Here is a 16,710-nt window from a genome sequence, read left to right on the forward strand (position 1 = left end):
GTTTGGGTGCCTTTATTCAAGATACTTCAAAGTACTGCACGATGGAAGAATCCCTCATCTGGATGGGGTGTCCTTTGGGGAGAGGGAGATTTAGTGATGGTCATACGTATCTTCTTCCAGTTTGATATCATGAAGGGACAGTGATAATCACACACACTGAAGGAACAAAACAAAAGTCCAGTGCCAAAACAGAAAAGGAGAGCAGGAGAAAGGGGGAAAGAAAGCAAAGGATTGAAAGGAAACCATGAGAGGACTTCATGCTAAGAGAAAAAAGTCGGGCAGAGAAAGACAAATACCGTATGAATTCACTTATATGTGAAATCTAAAAAACGAAACAAAACAAAACAGAAACAGACCTATGGATACAGAGGACAATCTGATTGTTGCCAGAGCAGAGGGCCTGATGAGATAGGCAAAATAGGGGAAGGGGATAAAGAAGTACCATCTTCCAGTTAAGAAATAAGTAAGACACAGGGATACAATGTACAAACTATAAGGAATATAATTAATAATATATAACAACTTTGTATGATGACAGATAGTAGCTAGATTTATCATGGTGATCACTTCCTAATGTACATAAATATTGAATCACTATGTTGTACACCTGAAACTAATATAGTATTGTATGTCAAACGCACTTCAAGAAAAGAAAAGGAAGGAAGGAAGGGAGGAAGGAAGGAGGAGGGAGGGAGGGAGGGAGGGAGGGAGGGAGGGAGAGGAGGGAGGAAGGGAGGGGAGGGAGGGAGGAAGGGAGGGAGAAAGAAAGAAACAAAGAGAAAGAAAGAAAGAAGAATGGATAAAGAAGATGTGGTTCATATATACAATGGAATATTACTCAGCCATCACAAAGGATGAATACCCACCATTTGCATCAACATGGATGGAACTGGAGGGGATTATGCTAAGTGAAATAAGTTAAGCAGAGAAAGACAATTATCATACGGTTTCACTCGTATGTGGAACATAAGGAATAGAGCAGAGGACCATAGGGGAAGGGAGGGGAAACTAAATGGGAAGAAATCAGAGAGAGAGACAAACCATGAGAGACTCCGGACTCTGGGAAACAAACTGAGGGTTCCAGAAGGGAGGTGGGTGGGGGGATGGGGTAACTGGGTGATGGGTATTAAGGAGAGCACGTGTGGTGATGAGCCCTGGGTGTTATATGCAACTAAGGAATCATTGAACATTACATCAAAAACTAATGATGTACTACATGCTGGCTAACTGAACATAATAAAAAAAAGAAAAGAAAAAAACCAGAAAGAAGCAAGTGAACAAAAAAGAAAGAAAGGCATAATGAGAAGGTGGTAGGCCTTTGGTTCTGATGTGCATTTACACAATTTATGTCACCTTTATTCCTACATGTTAGATGACATTCATATTTCCTACCCTGGAACAAAACATAGGAGAAAGTCAAATAAAAAAGCAGTGAACTTTTTTTTATCTGTGGTACAATGCTTGCAGTTAAAAAGCCGAACTTGCTCTACCTTTGCCTCTTATCTCACAGTTGTTCAGATCAATAAAAAATTATATTGCTGCTAAAGTATCCTCCGTAGAGGCAGCTTCAGAGCCCCCCGAAAGCCTGCAGCAGGAGATTTTATGTTTGATGCACTATCCCAAGTGGAACCATTCCATTTCTACTAATACGAATCACTAAGTTCAACAAGTTTCAAAGCTTTCTCCTGAACAAAGAAGACTATTTAAAACAAGAATTGTATTTTTCTTACATGTGCTTATTCACTCAACTGTTCACGTATTGAATCAGTCAACAAATGGATTACATGCCTACTCCACGGCAGTTACTGTGCTGAAGATGAAGAAGCATTCTCAGAATAGGGGGGAAGATGCAGCCCTCAGTCCAGCTGGTCACTCCGAGGACGTGAGCCAGCCCGGGAGCCAAGGAAGAATCAGGAGAGACCCTTAACACAAACTGGGGTTGGGGACAACTTCAGACGAGGTGGCACTTTCATGATGTCTTTAAGTAGTTCTCTGATGAAGTAGGAGCTAACCACGTTCAGGGAAGAGGTGGGGGTAGTGGTTCATTCTAGAAAGAGGGGATATCCTCAGTAAAGCCATTATAAGGACAAGATTATTGTTGATCTGTTGGATTTTTTAAGTAATCAGAACTCAATCTTTTATTTCTCAATTCACTTGACCCCAATCATCATCTTGTGATGGATTTCTTGTATTTAGGTAAAATATTTACCCTTTCTTTTTGTTTTTTTCCTCAACTTGTCAGGCTGAATTGAAACATGCATGCACATATGCATAAGCATATATATTTACACATAGATGTGTGAATAAATACATATATCATGGATGAAAATATGCATATTTGTTTTATATAAGCTTGTTACAGAGTAGGATGACAAAGGGGCTCAACTTAGAAAGTATGAAGTTTTGTTGAGTACTCTAAACTTCTCTTACCTGAGTATTTTAAGATTTGCTTTTCAGATTTTTATAAATCAACTAAGGAAAAAAACCCACTTTTAGGATGAAGAATCCTAAACTCATAATCTTACCACACTCAGTCTTTCTTCTTCTGCTGCTAAAACCCGTATTGTTCTGTATTTTCCTTAAGTCGTGGCAACCAAAACTGCATACCACACTGGTGCTGACATGTTCTCTTTTATATCTTATGTTTTGCTTTAATGGCCCCATTTATGATATTTTGTGGTTTTCCTGGTTTTCAAAGGAAGCTCATTAAACTGGAAATCATAAAGAACCATCTGGGATGATTCTGTGGTCCTATTCATGGGTGACTAATAACCATTTAATTTTACCTGTGTGGATTGAAGTTTTAAAATGCCCACATACATTAAAAATGTATTATTATTGTTGTTTTGTTTGTTTTAAAAATCACCTTTACGTTGTCTCCTTTTGCATTTTTGAGGTAGAATTCACTTTCATGTCTTTATTTGGGGTATAGAGTGTTATTCCCACCCAGAAGTCTTTCAAGTTCTCCAGTAGACTTTAAGCGTTATGGCTAATACTACAAATACCAGAACAGTATACTGGCAGGTTACAGGGCTTTTCTGACAATACATTAGTTTATCCAGTGTTTTAATTTTTAAGGTAGATAGAGTACAAGTGCATAAGGAAAGTAATAACAGACATTCAAGAGAGTAAAATGCAGCATGCTTGGGTTTTAGGGGTAAGCACTGATATTGATTAAGTGTTTTTACCTCATACTCAAGATTTCAAATATGTTTTATTTATTTATTTATTTATTTATTTTTAAAAAGATTTTATTTATTTATTTGTCAGAGAGAGAGACTGAGGGAGAGAGAGAGGGAGAGAGCACAATCAGGGGGAGTGGCAGGCAGAGGGAGAAGCAGGGTCCCCGCTGAGCAAGGAGCCTGATGAGGGATCATGACCTGAGCCGAAGGCAGACGCTTAACTGACTGAGCCACCCAGATGTCCCTCAAATATGTTTAAAAGAGTTTTTAGTTTCTGATTTATTTTGACTATTAGAATATAATGATTTCATTTTTGAGCATGATTTATGTGTTTTCAGAGACTGAACAAAGTTTCTCTTTTGCATTTTAATTATCATTACCTGGAAAATGTGATTACAAACAAGAAACAAACAAAAAAAGCTTTATCATCTTATTTTTAGTCACATATTAATATTATAATAAAGAAATTCTCTTTTTCAACCTAATCTTTCCATTTTTATTTTACTTTCAAACTCTCTATGAAAGATCTACATGAAAGAACATGGAATTATGCAGGTTTTTTTCCTACACCATATCAAATACTCAGAAAATTCGTAATTATTACCCAAATATTTTGGAGGCAAAGACCAAATTTCAGATCTATTATCTAGATTAATGAATGGTAAAATGACACTTGACAGAAATTTTTATACTCATCCTTAAAAAAGATAAAAATAAGTGGATATCAAAGACCAATGAAAAACAGACATCACGGCTTTTCTCTATTTGCTCCATTTCAGTTGTTTTTAATGAGAATCTTTGATGGCGACCTTTAGTTGTTTGGACATTTCTGGCTTTTGAGTGGTATCAGCACAGGGAAAAATAAAAAGCAATAATTGCTAGAACTAAGGAAATATTTTTGTTAATAGGATACTAAATTATAGATACTTTATAATTTTATTTTATTTATTATTTTTAAAAGATTTTGTTTATTTATTTGACAGAGAGAGATATAGCGAGAGAGGGAACACAAGCAGGGAGAGTGGGAGAGGGAGAAGCAGGCTCCCCGTGGAGCAGGGAGCCCGATGCGGGGCTCGATCCCAGGACCCTGGGACCATGACCTGAGCCGAAGGCAGACACTCAATGACTGAGCCACCCAGGCACCCCGATACTTTATAATTTTAAATGTTTTTCATGCACGGTCTCATTTTTTAAGTCCCACTTTTTTGGCATCAAATGGATTTAAGCACTCACCATTTTCTGGGGAAAGCGGCATTGGTTAATAATCCTTTAAAGAAGGGTAAAGGATAAAGTCCCCTTGAGAGGGAAATAGAAATTTGATAGTTTATTCCTTAAATTATCTTTTTAGTTTTACAAATGAATTACTACTCATGTTTTTTTCTAGCCTTTTCTTCCTTTTTATCATTCTCAGTTGATTAGTCTTACCCTTTTTACAGTATAATCTAAAAATGTACCTAGTTATAACAATATTTTGAATTATTGATAACAATGAGCTCTAAATGCAGGGACTGGTAGATGGACAGAAAATTCTAAAACATCTTAAATGAAATCATTACTGACATTACTTAGCACTGTCTACCATAGTATATGGAGAGCATATTATCTATGAAAAAAGGCTTCACTTTTTCTTCTCTACAAAATGAATAAAAAATTTGCAAGTTGATGACTATCAAATTCCTCAAGGTACTGAATCATAAAAAAAGATCTCAGTAAAACAAAGTAATGAGTGAAGTTCATGGAAGATAGTACAGAATATACTGGGAAAATGCACGTGTGAAACCTACTGGCAGGGGACTAAGGATTTCTGATACTCCGATGGTGATCAGGAGAGCCAGCTGCATGCTAACCGTGTCATACAACGTAGAAAGTAGCTGTCAAATGCCAAGGAAGCTGCATGAGACATTTGCCAAGAGGCCAGGTGTTTCCGCTGGTAGATAAAATGTGTTCCACAGCTTGATACCTGTGTTTTATCAGTGATACCTGAGGAGAGCAGCAACTTCAGTAACTAGTGGAAAGTCAGTTTGTTTTTCATTTCTCTGATTCACGTATGCACGTTAAAGCTTCTGAGTTATGCTAGAAAGTTCCAGCTAGTAGTACGTGTATCAATTAGGGTCGTGTTTGCCTTTAGGTAAAATAATTATTTTCTGCATAGAGTAATATTAATTGCTCTACTAAAGAAAGTTTCAAAATTCATGTGAGTGAAATATAGCTTGTTTTTTTAGCAAGCATTCACTTGACCATTCTGAATATTCACATGGTTAAGCCTTTTTAAGCCAATGATGATTAATGATTATAGTGAAGCAATAAATGCAATTATTACATTTATCATCAGCTTTTATTTATGGTGACTCTTGTGCCAGTTTTCAAATATTAATCTTGTATTAAAGTTGAATATGTTCAATATCACGGATAGCTGCTAGAAACTGGTTAATGAAAGCCTTAATACTGTGATGTAGCAATCCCTACTTTTGCCCCAAATGTAATAGAAGGCAAATCTGTCAGCCTTAGATCCGGCCCAGGAGGATTGCTTTGTCAGAATTCCAGAATTCATCATTAAAGGATTGTTTAGCTTTAATACTATACTAGCATGATCCCCAGTATACCATTGTAATGAGGCTCCAGTTAGAATATGACTTTATTTCCTCTAAGCATCCTATTATTATTTAATAATATTAAGGGATAGCCATCCTTACGTTAGCCTGTGTTTGAAGAATACAATTACCTTTGACTTTTCTGTGCACTTAATTTTGAGAGTTTCCTTTTTTATTCTGGAAAAATGTCTGTAAATGTAATGTCATTAATTTATGTCACCCCTGGAAAAAAATTTTTATTACTTGTGGTTCTGTGAGGTCTTAAGTTTTCTTTAGAAAGTCAAGAATGGTCTGTGAAAATGGATTCTAGAAGTGAACTGATGTAGACAAATGTTTCTGTGTTTACGATTGAGGGAGCCAAATAAATATTGATGTAAATACAATTATATGAAAGCCAAAGTAGTATGTAGTTTATAGAATATAAAATAATTTAAACAGGGACTTTTTAAGATGGATAGTGTGAAGGCAGATAATCTTTTAACCCACTGGTTGCTGATGTTGACTTCATGTTTTCTCTCCTTTAGGGTGTTGTTAGACCCACTGGGGGATATGCTGTGATGCTAAACTGGACAATGTCTTCGATCTATGGACTTAAACCTGGAGAGGTAATCATGGCTTTAAATTCATGATACATGACATTTCCCTGGTGAACACTTACGTATTTTATTATCTTCTTATTTTTTAGGTGTGGTGGGCAGCCTCTGACTTAGGCTGGGTTGTTGGCCATTCCTATATCTGTTATGGACCTCTTCTGCATGGGAACACGACAGTCCTATATGAGGTAATAAAATGAAATTAATACCACCTAAAGATAATTTTTATTTTACTGAAACTTTTAAAGAAGTAGTTTCTAAGTGGGAACAGAAAAATTTGGATTGGGGGCAGGAGACATTTTTATATATTCTTCCAGTTAAAAATATGATTTCAAAAGAGAAAGGAATAAAGAAAAATAATAGCCAGCTTTTTAAATTGTGCTGAACAAAGCCAGTAAAAATTATATTATGAAAAACGTATACTAATCAGCTTGATGTCTATCCCTAAAGGATTTCTAGAAAGTATTATACCAAAGTTATTGCAATAGAATAAAGGTTTTGTTTTTTTTTTTAATAATCATTCCCTTTGAAGTAAACAAAATAAATCTCCACACTGAGTACCTATAATGAATTGTGGTATAGGTAACACAAATGTAACAGAGCTGAAAGTGCCACTCTAAGTATTTATATTTAGAAGTATTAAGCTGCATTTAGAGCTGAAGAATATACTGTTCTTGTGCATTTACCATCAGCCTTTTTTTATTTTTTGAGTTTATTTGAAACATGATTTTAACACCATGAAAGGGGCTCAGTTGTTTGTCTTTATCCTGGAATGATGTGCTCAAGAAGAGTGTAGATGTTTTATAAGTATTTTTATGTAAAAGATTAAATATAATAACTACATTCTAAAACCTTTCATCTCTACTCTGCTTTCTTTCATACACTGTGTAAACATCCTCTATTCTTTCTGATAACAAAACAAAGCTTTTTAGACCTTTGCCCACTTCTAGCTATCCCATCTTTATCTTCTTCTCCACTAAACTCCTTGAAAAAAGTACCAAATCCACACTGTGTGAATTTAATATTCTTCTAGTCACTCTGTATCCCACTGTGGTGCAATTTCTGTCTGCATCACTTCCTAGAATCTACCGCAGCAGAGGTCAACAGTGACTTCACAAGTCAAAAGGTCTTCAGTCTGATTTTCTTTTCACTCTCTTGGCGCATCAACCATGCTGTTTCCTGCAAGTAATTCTCTCTCCTCTTGAGGTCCATGTCCTTTTGCTGTTTTTCTGTCTGTTTCTTCTTCCTGGTATGACTTTTCCCATGACTTTTCCTGTGTCTTTCCTTACCAGGTTAATTCCTACTATACTTGAAGACTCTGCTTAGATGTTATCATCTTTTCAAAGTTTCCTCTTACAGCCTTTGGTTTTGTTTAGTGCCCTTTCCATGGTTCCACTGCCCCTTGAGCATATGTCTATCACTGATCACTGAGCTGAGCATACTGTTTTGATATTATCTGTTCATATCTAATAGACCATGAGACCCTCAAGAACAGTGCATAGCACTGTGCATAGCATACACTAAACACTCAATGAATGCTCATGAAAGTAAATTGAGCTCTACTCCTCTGTTCTCCTATCTCTCAGACAACTTGACCTCCTTTCTTCTCTTGGTTTCTCTTACTTTGGTCCTAAACATTGGGGCTTATACGGGTATTATTCCTAGCCTTCTTTTCTCATTCTGCTTATATTTTTGGGGTAATCTCCATGTAGTTGGATTTAGTAGTACTGGTTAAACCAAGGCTTCCAAGTACTCCTATTTCTGTATCAGATCTTTCTGATGAGCACCAACTTATTGTTAGCCCATCTTTGGATGTTCCATACATGGAGATGGTGAGTTCAGTTCATGTCATCTTGAGCATAAGATGTGTATGCCTAAACACCACAGAAAAATCCATGCTGTCTCTCCCCGCCCCCCAACAGCAAAAGCTGAGTTTAGACTTCACATGTATCTAGTTGTAAGGAGGAGCGGTAACCCTCCATCTTCCCATAGGGGTGTCAGAGAAGTTTGACTAGGGAGCCAAGACTTTTATCCCTGCCTAGTAGTAATGAGGACCCGTCAAACTTGCAGTGACAGTGAAGCCCATAGGGGTCTGGACTTATACCTCCTCCCATCAGTAATGAGGTGCCCCTCTCACTCCCTATTGGTGTAGTGTCAGAGAAGGCCATGCAGGGAGCAGTAACAGGACACTCTTACCTCCCCCGGCCAGGGAGTTATCAGTGGAAACCCACTGTTGGAAGTGGAACCCAACCAGTAGCAATGAGAAGCATTCTCCCAGTTGGGTATCAGTGGAGGCCAAATGAAGAATCTGGATAAAAAGTTTAATTCAAAAATTAAAAAAAATAAAAAGCCTTCAGAGAACTCTTGTCTCTTAAAAAACGTAATTTAAACCCATTTGCCTAATACACGTGATTGATAGTCATCTGCCTTTTGCCTATATTTAAAGTCTTATCTCTGGTTCCTGGCCTCTGACTCAACTTTCCACTTAAAAATCCTGTAATATGGGCACTTACATGAGCAGAACTGGAAGTGATTGAGTTGTTCCTGATAGTAAAATTCCACTTTTGTGCTGATCATGTTGCAGAGTGATCCTTTTTCTTAAGGGAGCAAGTTAAATAGCATCTCCTCTCTGGTATTTCCTTTGCTTTCCTCAGGCCGATTGAGGTGTTCTCTGTGCTTCTGTTATACCGTCTAGATTCCTCTGAACTTGTAGATTCAGTGCTATGATACTGGAAACTGAGGACAGGGGATGTTTGTCATTTCTGTGCCCCCCACCCCGTGCCTGGCACAGTGCCTTCCAGGTGGTAATTAATCAGGGGATTAATTGACAACTTGACCGTGCAGAATATAGGGAAAAAACTTGCTTGCTCTATTAATTAAAACAAAACTAAAATAAACTGAAAATGAGTTCTGACTTGTCACCAGGCCAGCAAGTGAAAAAAATATTTATTAACCTCTGCAAAATGATCATCCCATTTGTCCCCCAATTTTAGGTGTATTACCAAATTAATAATATTTTATTTTAGTCTGATTAGTGTTTTTTTTTTTATTTAGGAAGCTGAAATCTCCCATTAAAAAATTAAAAATACATTCTTTTTATGGTGAATAGATAACAGATCCTTCATGAACTTCTCACAGGATTAACTTTTCTAAAGAGAAATAAAATCATATACAGCTCAGTATGTTCAAAGTTTTATTTTCATTTTTAATGAATTATAGCATTTCAAACTGTAAGGTAGATAGTGAATTGGTGAGTGTGATGATATTTTTACATAATGATGAATTTTGATTTAATAGAAATTGATGTTCTGAAGTACTAGTTCATTATGTGCCCAAGTCATCTAGAGTTCATAAAACATATGTCTTATTGAATGTAAATGGTCATGATATTTTATGAATGAATAATGAATGAATCCTTTTTCTCAGCAAAGGTAATTTTTTTATATTCTGGAATTTAATACACATCTATAACTACATCGGCTGGAAAAACTCAAAAATGGTTATAACTAAGTTGGAAAATCAGTTTAACTTCTAGACACCCACTGAAACAATGTATGTTTCAACATGAACGCATCAAGGGGCAAATACAATTTTCGTTTCTGCCCTAGAGGACACATAGCTCTGCATTTGCAGGGTGAAAACATATTGGAAATCCTGGTTGGCTGCTTTGGCTTTAGCTTCTTGGTGATTACCAAATTTGTAACACACTTCTATTTCTTTGATTAAAACAGACAGACAACAACCAAAAAATAATCCCACAAAAATTCTCAATTCCCTAATCCCCTTGCAGTTAGAACACTCTCTTCATCTTGGAAGGCTTGCCTAATTCTATGGTCCTCTCCCGTTGGCATCTGTCACCATCATTCCATTATAACAGCTTTTGATAATTTCCCTGGCTATCTTTATTTTTCCAAACACTAATGGGCATTTTCAGTCCTAATTATTCTTGGCTTCTCAACCCTTGAAAGTTGTTGAATCCCTCTCTTCCCTTCTAAGGCACAGCCTGCTCCTGTTTTCCTGACGTTGTTCTAATGCTCGTTCCTGCTATAGGAATTTGCCCATTTGTTGTCTGAAATATATTCCTCAGCTTAAGTGTCTCTTCCTCATGGAAGCCCTCCTTGACCTCTCTCACTAGGTCAAATCTTGTCCTCATGATCTCATAAGTGCCTTAGGTTTTTCTTCCCTGGCTTGTGTCCCAGATCCAGTTTCATGTTACTTTACAGACCCCTTTGATTTGCTTATTTGCCCCTGTTTATTCTAAACTCTGAGAGGAAATAGATCATTTTAGTGTTTTCTCACCATCAATTCTCAGCTACTAGTCTTTTTTTTAAAAAAAAGTATAGGGGTGCCTGGGTGGCTCAGTTGGTTAGGCATCTGCCTTTGACTTGGGTCATGATCTCCAGGTCCTGGGATCAAGCCCTGCATCGGGCTACCTACTCAGTGGGGAGCCTGCTTCTCTCTCTCTCTCAAATAAATAACCAAAATCTTTAAAAAAATATATATATATATATACACATTAATACATATATTTCATATGTAGTCATTTATAACATAAGCATTATTTCTCTTGAATTTTGGTCCAGTGCCAGTTGAGAAATACACAAAAACCTGGAATGAGTGTGTAATAGGTAATAGGTGTCCTTAGCTTTGCTCTTGACATGTGTTTGGTTCCCAAAAATATTTGTTAAATACGTGCCTGGATGAAGATATCAGAAAAAAAAAAAACAATAACTTGATTTTGTAAGTAAAGACTTTTTTCTCACATGAAGGAATATGTAATTCTAGTTATCTTTACCAGAGAATTGCATGAACAACTTAAGTAATAGGTTATTTTTTTTTAATAAGCAAAGTTTTACTATTACTCATTGAACTGGACATATTTAAAGTATGCAATTCTAGAAGCCAGTTTAGACTGACCAGTTAAAATATGCAAACCAATTCTGAACAATTCAGTCCTCATTTTTGAGAGGAAGAAAATAAACAGTGCCTTTTCAGAAATTTACTTTATTAATGGAGCACTGATTCCAACAGACCTAACCCCAACAACATACAGACCAAGACATATTTGGTATACAGTGTGGTCAGAGGAGAAATGAAACAAACAATACTTTAATCTAGGGACTTTAAGGTAGAAACAAATTTAGCAACCTGGTATGTATGCGTAGACCCGTGTATGTGTTGATAAGTGATGGTTATACTCAGACATGCTTTTTGGCTTTTTTCTTCTGTTTTGTATTTGTCCCCTTTTACAAAAAGCCTGTTATCTGCAGAATCAAAACCCAACATTTTTTCTCAAGGTAAAGAAATCTGGCTGGGCCCTCTTTCTCCTTATCTTTGCTTGGGTACTAAAGTGCAGTGTGTACCTTGTGCACACATTTCAATTACATAATAGAGTGGAACCCAGGCTTATATAATGGCAGCAATGTGGCTAAGCAAGAAATCAACTTACTTGAAAAACATCTCCCCATTGTAGTCCTTCATGAGCCTTTTTATTTCTGAAGGTCCGTTATATTGTCTGCCCTTTCTGATTTAATTTATTTGAGTCTTCTCAGTATACCTAAAGGTTGATCAATTTTATCTTCTCAAACAATTCTTAGTTTTTACTTTTCTATTGTTTTTATTCTCTGTGTGATTTATTTCTACTCTAGTCTTTATTATTTCCTTGTTTCTGCTAACTTTGGTCTTATTTGTTCTTTATCTAGTTCCTTGAGATGTAAAGTTAGTTCATTTATTTGAGATCTTTCTCTCTTTTTTTAATGTCAGGGTTTATTGTTATAAACTTAACCTCTTAGTATCCCTTTTGCTGCATCCCGTAAGTTTTGATATGTTGTGTTTTCATTTTTATTTGTCTTGAGATACTTTTAAAATTCTTTTTGATTTCATTATTGACCCAATGGTTGTTCAAGAATGTGTTGTTTCCACATATTTATGAATTTTACTGTTTTCTTACTCTTATTGATTTGTAGTTTCATTCCATTGTGGTCAAAAAAGATCCTTGGAATGATTTCTATTTTCTCAAATTTGTTAAGACTTGTTCTGTGGCCTCACATGTGATCTATGCTGGAGAATGTTTTCAGTGCCCTTGAGAAGAGTGTATGTTTCTTTGCCATTGGGTGGAAAGACGTTGACCAAGGTGTACAAAGTTTCAGTTATTCAAGATGAATAAGTTCTGGAAATCTAATGTACAGCAACACGACTATAGTTTAAAATACTATATTGTATGCTTCAAATTTGCTAAAAGGATAGATTGCAAGTGTTCTCAACACACACGCACAAAAAAAAAGAAAAAGAAAATCTTAACTATGTGAAATGATAAGTATATTAATTAGCTTGATTGTGGTTATCATTTCACAATGTATATACATGTATCAAAACATCAAGTTGTACATTTTAAATAATTTTTATTTAAATTTTTGTTTGTCAATTATACTTTAATGAATCTGAGGAAAATATATAAAACTGTAAATAAAAATATACAAAATATACTGAAATAGGTTTTACCTTAAATAAAAAAAAAGAAAGCTCCTTACTGTTCTTTGGCTAAGTTATTACCTAGGATGGAATGTTAATTACTGGTCACCTTCAGTTTAGCTTGGCATTAAGTCATAAACTAGTTGGTGTACTTGATCTTGATATGGCAATTGTCATTTTTATGTAGTAACAGTCTCTTTGGAAGTCCTCAAGGAATGAAAGCTTGCTCTCATTTTACATTTGTTTGCCTTTCACAAATTGTACACCTTATAGCAGCAAGCCATTTCAGTAAACTCTTACATATGCTCACTAGATTAACCAGGACAGATGGCTCTCTGTCAATAATTCAACAATTAACTTTGAAGCTATGTACTATATTCCACCTTCTCAGATGATAAATTAGAGGAAGTAGAGGATTTCAGATTCTGAATTGTGATATAGGAGCATGGTCACTGGACTGGTAATATGAATATCTGTGTTATTTATTTTGCTGTACTTGTATCTACCTATATGACCTTGGGTAAATTAAGTCAACCTCTTTGGTAATCCATTTCTTCATTATTAAAACTAGAGGATTGATACATGTTCTCCCCATTTTGCACGTCTGTGAATCTTCCCCAAATCAATTATGTTTTTCCTAGAATAAATATATTATTTGGTAATATGTTTTAACTTTTAATTCTGGAATTCATTTCAATTTATTTTCCTAGAAAGTGATGCTGACTCTTCAAATGCATTTACTGAAGGTTTCATTCTAGATTAGTGAAAAATTTTCATGTTTGAGAAGAAGCACAGCAGGTTAAGACTTCCATAGAATGATTCCTGAAACTTCTACCTATTGTTTGGCCTCAGATAAGTTACTTAACTGCTCTCAACCTCAATTTTCTCATCTATAAATATCAATATTAATAGTACTTTTCTTATATATCATGAAATTGGTTAATCCATGAAAAACCCTTAGAATAGTTGCCAGGATATAATAAGCTACTGTTATTATCCAAACATATGGGTTTATTCTTTACCAGAATAAAATTCTACAATATGAACACCAACCAGTCATTCCCATGCAATCCAGCCATCGTAATGCTTGAATTTTCAGATGCTCCACGTTTCTTCCTTCGAAGTCTGTCCTCGTAACTCTGTAGCAGTCTTCAGAACACTAACGGCAGCTCCCTTTAGAGCCCATTAATTGTCTTCTAAGAGCCAGGCAGAGGAATCAGCACACACTGATGTGTCGATCCTGTTAGTATCAACTTTGAAGAGTGAGTAGCATATATGGTAAATAACCCAGTGATCTGTCCCCTCAAGGATCTGTCCTTTCAGAGTAGAACTGGTGAGTGAAATAAGAGTGGCTGTGAAGTCTTTCATGTGTGAATAAATCGGTACATTTCATGGCTCACCATTATCCAAACATATATAATCTTTCGCTTCTATTTTTTGATGGGCTTTATCATTACTAGCTTATAAGCTGTGTATATCTTTGAAGACTTCCGAATATTCAGCTTGCTAATCTCTCCAAGTGCTCTTTTCTTGAAGGAAGAGTTTAGGTACCCCTATCTATTCTTTCTTTATAGAATGATTAATGTGAAAATGAGCTCTACACTTTATTAGCATAGCAATCGTATAAAATAATGTAAATGGAATTAGTTTGAAAGTTACAAAGAAATATCACAATATATATGTATAATTGGTAAAATATGACTACATACACATATTTTAGACATCATTATTATCACTTTATATACATGGATCAAAACATTTTCCAGTTTGAAAGTCTTACGTTTGAGAATATTGGAGGATACTACTTTAATTACTTTCAAATTCTTTCTGGTTTGAACACTCTTCAAATCACCCACAGTGTATCTCCAATGCACATATCACCTACTTCTGTACTGCACTGGACCTGTTATCTCCATGAAGATATCCTATGATGTATTTTCCACACTTGGACCTTCTGAATTCTTACCCCCTCCAGGGTTTCATTTTAAAAATGTAATCGTTGCTTGCATGTATAGAGTTATCTTCTTTTTGCAAAAATTTTGCATTTCCCATGCTAACCTGTCTTCTCAAATTTGATGATCCATTTTTGTTTTTAAGGACAGAGATTTGCTTCTTTCAAGCACAGGGATCTGTTACTTCCTTTTAAGACTAGTAGCCATGACGTTGCTGACTAGTACACTCAAAGGCACACATCAGAGACTTCGCCCCCTCTTACCTAATGGAAAATGATTTCTTTCTTTCTTCTTCTTTTTTTTATCTAGTATAACAGCAATGTACTTTTATGTATGTACCGAAGGAGAAAAATGATGACACAGTTATTACTCTGATTCAGGCTATATAATTTGATCTTTTCAATCGGAAAAGATGGCAAAGCTGATGCCAGCATCTTTTAGATTTCTCACATGACTAGTTGTCCAAAGATACTTATTTCTGAGTTTATTTTTCTCTGTGTGCCTGTGTTTTATGTTGGAGCCAGCAAGTGCAGCTAGTGTCATGGCTCCATCAACAATATTTATTGGTGCCTGTTGTGAGCTCAGTATTTTCTAGGGCTTGATAGGGAAACAGAATATCAGATACACTCCTTGTCCTGAGCACACTGACAAGATAGTCAAAGAATTAAGATGAATGTAAAGGACAGAAAGGAAACAAACTAAAACACTGGCTAACTGAGAACTTTCTTATACCGTGTAGAAGATAGGAAACTTTTTTTCAGAAGTTACATTGAGCCATTGCCTATGGTAAATACTCTACATTTAATTCTTCACCTGTTTTGATGTAATTTTCTGATGATGGAACTAAATAAGGGTCAAAGAAATCAAATAAGCTGACTTAGGTTACATAGCTGGTAAATGGTCGTTTGGATTCCACCGTGGCTCGAAATCTGTCTACCAGTGTCTTAGGGGAGGTTTAGGATTAGAGTAGATCGGGAAAGCTTTGTGGATGAAGCAGTTCCAGTAATAAGAATAGCTACTGTTGATTGGGTGTTGGGTGATAGGAACTCTACTAAGCATGGTCTTAACTATTTCTATCGATACACCCATGGGATAAATATTTTGAGTCCCTACTTACAGCTATAGAAACTGAAGATCAGAGACATTAAGTAACTTTACCAGTGGTACAGGAATGACAGTTGGAATTTGAAACAAAGTTCTCTGGCTCCAAAAGCAGTGCTCTCTACCCATTATTTAGAGATGAACAATTGGGAAGTTACTGAGTAGTGCCAGCTAGTGGCCAGAACCAGTGTATCAGTGATCTTTAAGGAAAGGGCAGGATATTAGGGTGTCAGGTGGGTATCGTAAGATAGAGCTCAATAGGAGGTTGAAAATAGCTCTGCTGTCTTCAGCTAGGACAACCAACGTAATGGTGGTTACCAACTGAACTGTGGTCGTTCCTACTCCTTGTAGAGGGGAAAAGAGCATTTTTAGTCTTGGTAATGGCAATTCTAAAGCTGCTCCTCAGACATTTGTATGATATTGGGAAGATAAGTTTCGAAACTCAGAAAATCTTTCAGAATTCGAGGATGTAGAAGAGTTAATGATTTAAGTCCCTGAGGTGATTAAGATACTCAGAGGTAAAGATTACGAAAAGGAAGCTATAAAAACTGAGAAGGAAAAATCAGCGAGACAGTGGGAGGATCGGAAAGACGGTCTTGTGAAGCGGAGGGGGGTTTTCCAGAAGAGGGGGGATCAGCAGTGCCAATTGCTTCAGAAGGAGGTCTGGGAGGACAACAACTGAAGAGAGTTTTTGCAAGTCATGTGTCATTAGTCAGCAATGCCATAGGAAGGTCTGTGTGTTTGTTTTGTTTTTGAACGTGGGGGAAATACGAGCATGTTTGAAGGGGATTTTAGGTAAATTATTGGACGGTATGGAGTA

The 16,710-nt window shown here is 36.1% G+C and overlaps 1 protein-coding gene across 5 annotated transcripts in view; it reads left to right on the plus strand.

Moving 5' to 3' along the window:
- ACSS3 (acyl-CoA synthetase short chain family member 3) overlaps nucleotides 1–16,710 on the plus strand; it is a 146,890-nt gene that overhangs the window by 62,062 nt on the left and 68,118 nt on the right. For all 5 annotated transcript variants that reach the window (XR_013449288.1, XM_078076367.1, XM_078076366.1 and 2 more), the window contains 2 exons: nucleotides 6,298–6,378; nucleotides 6,459–6,554. Coding sequence is in view for 4 of the 5 variants with exons in the window: in XM_078076367.1 (XP_077932493.1) it covers nucleotides 6,298–6,378; nucleotides 6,459–6,554 (177 nt within the window). In the remaining variant the exon portion in view is untranslated. The remainder of the gene's footprint in view (nucleotides 1–6,297; nucleotides 6,379–6,458; nucleotides 6,555–16,710) is intronic.

Source organism: Halichoerus grypus, chromosome 6 (assembly GCF_964656455.1).
Source record: "Halichoerus grypus chromosome 6, mHalGry1.hap1.1, whole genome shotgun sequence".
NCBI lineage: Eukaryota > Metazoa > Chordata > Mammalia > Carnivora > Phocidae > Halichoerus > Halichoerus grypus.